Genomic DNA, 3,382 nt, shown 5'->3' with positions numbered 1-3,382 from the left:
TGCCTGTGAAGAATCTGGTACCAGGGGTGCCAGTTCCAGAGGGGGTACCTCCTGTGGAGGAGGTGGATGGGGGGAGGAAAAATTAAGTCTTCTTCTGTGCTGCCCTGTAAGACAGGGTACAATGACAGTACTGATGGTTTGGTTTCAGGTTTAGGTGTTTTCTAGGTTGTTGTTTTCCATTCTGTGGCCGTCAGCACTTCAGTTTTCAGTAAAGGAAGAAAAAACTTGACCCAAGGAGGGGGGTTATTAACTAAATCTCCCCAGACCATTATGTATGATATTTGATCCAAGTGTCCCATACATGGTTAAAGAATAATTTTCTCAACCACGTTAATGACAGCAGGATCAAAGGTCCCCTCCAAGGGCCATCCCACGTTGAAAGTGGGCCATTCAGACCTGCAGAAAGTAATTAGTTTATCCTTCCTGACAACAACAGAGAGGTTATGGGTTCGAGTCTTAACCTCTCCAAAATGTGTAAGAACCAGGTCCAGGGGTGTAGAGGGAGTCTGTCCCATTGCATCTGTCTCAGTCACAGAGAAATAGACAACCAAAGACAAAACAGAGAGCCAGAAAGACACACAGAAGACCAAGTTACAACTTCCCCCGCTCATGCAGAAGAAAAACTGAAAGTAGGACAGCGGCTAACTGCCATGCCGCCGGAGTGACCTACCTTGTCCTTTCACAGGAATCAACAGAGTCTGGGGCCCTCCATCCCCTCTGCTGAGGTCTGGAACGTCTTCCAGACCTCTGTGGTCATGGTCATCTAGCGCGTCCGCTCCAACCGCTCCTGACCACACTGTTCACAAGTTTGCCTCAAGGCTCAGAACAAAAGCTAGGACAGACACAGACAGGTACAACTAGAAACAGACACTTAACGGCCATCCAAGAACCCTCTGGTTCGGGGGTCCTAGGGGGTCTTGGGGATCCCAGAGGAACCCCCAAGATGGGCCCAGTTCACAAGACCCCAAAGACCACCAAGGAGCCGACCGATGCAAACACACAAGGGTTCTTTTATTGTTGCAAGCTTAAGCTTGGGTCCACTCTGTCACTGACTCAGCAGATCTCAGATGTGAGACCCCGTGCTTTGGGAGACAGAGGTTTTTATAGGTTTATTTCAGCAAGTTCAGCAAGTAGGGGAGTAGGGGGTCTTCAGCCTGGCAAGCATCTGATTGGTTGCAGGTCAGTGCCAAACCATAAACTGCTGGCTTCACGAACTCTGAAAAGATATCTGGACTTTTAGTACTTTCCTGTCCCTGGTTAATTGACTGTTGGCGGGGGAGTTGTTCTCTATCCGATCCAAGTATTGTGGTTTTTCTTAGAACAGGCCTCAGGGCTGGGTCAGTCCTATGGAGGCTTTATCCAAGATGGAGTCACTCAGGTCTCTCAATATAACTACTTAATGCTTTTTCTACTTAAAGTAATTTTCATATTACCTGTCCTATTACTACTGAAATGTTTGTTACAAATGAAAATTTAGCCGGGTGTGGTGGCGCACTCCTTTAATCCCAGCACTCGGGAGTCAGAGGCAGGTGAATCCTTGTGAGTTCAAGGCCAGCCTGGTCTACATAATGAGTTCAGGTCAGCTGGCTTATTTTCCTCATTTTTACTTACTGAGTAAATCTACAGAAGTTCTAATTTGACAAAAAACAGTTTACTTACTGTGATATTTAGTGTGTCAACTTAATTAGACTAAGAAACACCTAGGAAGTTAACAAGGCATACTTTGGGTCTGTCTGTCTGCCTAGGGGCTTTTCTTGAGGATTAATTGAGGAGGGAAGAGTATATTGAATGTGGGCAGTACCCATGGCTGGGTGACTGGAATGAATAAACAGGGGCCAAAGGGCAAGCTAGCTGAGCACTGTGTTCTCCTTTCTCTTCCTGGTCCACCCAGATGGGCACCAGTAGCTTCATACTCCTGTTGCCCCAGCCTCAAGCTGCTTCTGCCACCACACCCTCCCCATCACTGTGAACTGTGTCTCCTCAAATAGTGAGCCTAAATATACCCTTCCTTCCTTAAGCTTCTTTTTGTCAGGTAGTAGTTGGTCACCACAATGAGAGAAGTAACTGATGCAAGGCATTTAATGTCAAAAGGAATTGTTTCTGTTGTTTCAGATACCTAATAAAACCTCGGGGATTAGCCCCTTTTTTTTCTCAAATACTGTATAAATTTATTTTTATTTTATCTTTAGGATGAAGTATTCTACTAGTATCAAGGAAATGGTCATTCTCTTTGCTACAACAATTTATAGAATTGGACTGAAAGTGCCTCCTGATGAACTAGATCCGCGAGTCCCCATGATGACTTGGAGCACATGTGCTTTTACTATCCAAGCAATTGGTGAAGACTGTTAATTTTTCTTTTTTTAGTGGTTTGGAGGTTTCAGTTGAGTAGAATTCACATTGATTGACCAAAAAATTCTTTTGTTTCCCTGATGATCACTCTGAAAATTCTGACTCATCTGAAGACTACTAATATTTCAGTTTGTTAGTGTGGTTGAATGCATCAGGTCTGGGAATTTTTTATATCTTTTTTAACTATTATATTAGCCCTGTGCAATTTAAATTGATATTTTGAAGGAATAACATGAAGCACACTAGAGTAAAAAATGTGGTGGAGTTATAATACCAGAAGATCAAGAATAAGTGGCAAATAAAAGGGAATCGACTTAGAAATTTATAGTAACTTATTTCTTTTATACTTTGAGAGAAAGAAGAGAAAAACCAAAGTCATCCCTCCAAACAAAAACAAAAAACAAACAAAAAATTACCAGAAAAGAAAAGCGAAGTGTGAGATGCTCAGGAGAGACATTAGCAATTGTCTGAAGGATAACCTGTCAAATTCTTTGTCAGAGTAAACACTTTCTACAAAGAATCAGAAGTTTTTAATTACCACAATTGCTGATTATAGCTACTAGGTATTATGCTATATAAAGAACTGTAATTTTTTATCTAAGCCAGTTTAGGTTGCCTTTTTTAAATATTATTTTTATTTTATGTGTGTGAGTGAATTGCCTGCATGTGTCATGCAATGCCAAGGAGGTCAGAAGACAGTTTCGGATTCCCCTGGAACGGGAGTTAAGGATGGTTCTTAGCCACCATGTGCGTGCTGGGAATCAAACCCAGGTCCTCTGTAAGAGCAGCCAGTGCTCTTAACCGCTGAGCCATCTGTCCAGCCCCAGACTGCCCTTTTTTAAATACATATTTTTGGTAGCAGTTTTTAATGAGGTCCATTTACATTTTTGTCACTAAATCTTTTTTCATAACAATGCACTATTTCGTAATTTGTATTCAGGAATAAGCATCCACTTTCTACCCTGCAAATTCCTCACAAAAATCTCCTGATAGACCTTAGGAGTCACTTCCAAACCTATTAGATTTAAAT

General features: G+C 42.2%; 1 protein-coding gene across 1 annotated transcript in view; it reads left to right on the top strand.

Annotated features, from left to right (window-relative positions):
- The window catches only part of Ubr1 (ubiquitin protein ligase E3 component n-recognin 1), a gene marked incomplete in the record, with an annotated part of 168,776 nt that overhangs the window by 129,999 nt on the left and 35,395 nt on the right, over positions 1–3,382 (top strand). The window contains 1 exon segment of the mRNA XM_008846839.3: positions 2,190–2,338. Within this exon segment, the coding sequence (XP_008845061.1) occupies positions 2,190–2,338 (149 nt within the window).

This window comes from Nannospalax galili, unplaced genomic scaffold, assembly GCF_000622305.1.
Source record: "Nannospalax galili isolate Female #2095 unplaced genomic scaffold, S.galili_v1.0 scaffold342, whole genome shotgun sequence".
NCBI lineage: Eukaryota > Metazoa > Chordata > Mammalia > Rodentia > Spalacidae > Nannospalax > Nannospalax galili.
This window is presented reverse-complemented; position numbering and strand designations above follow the sequence as displayed.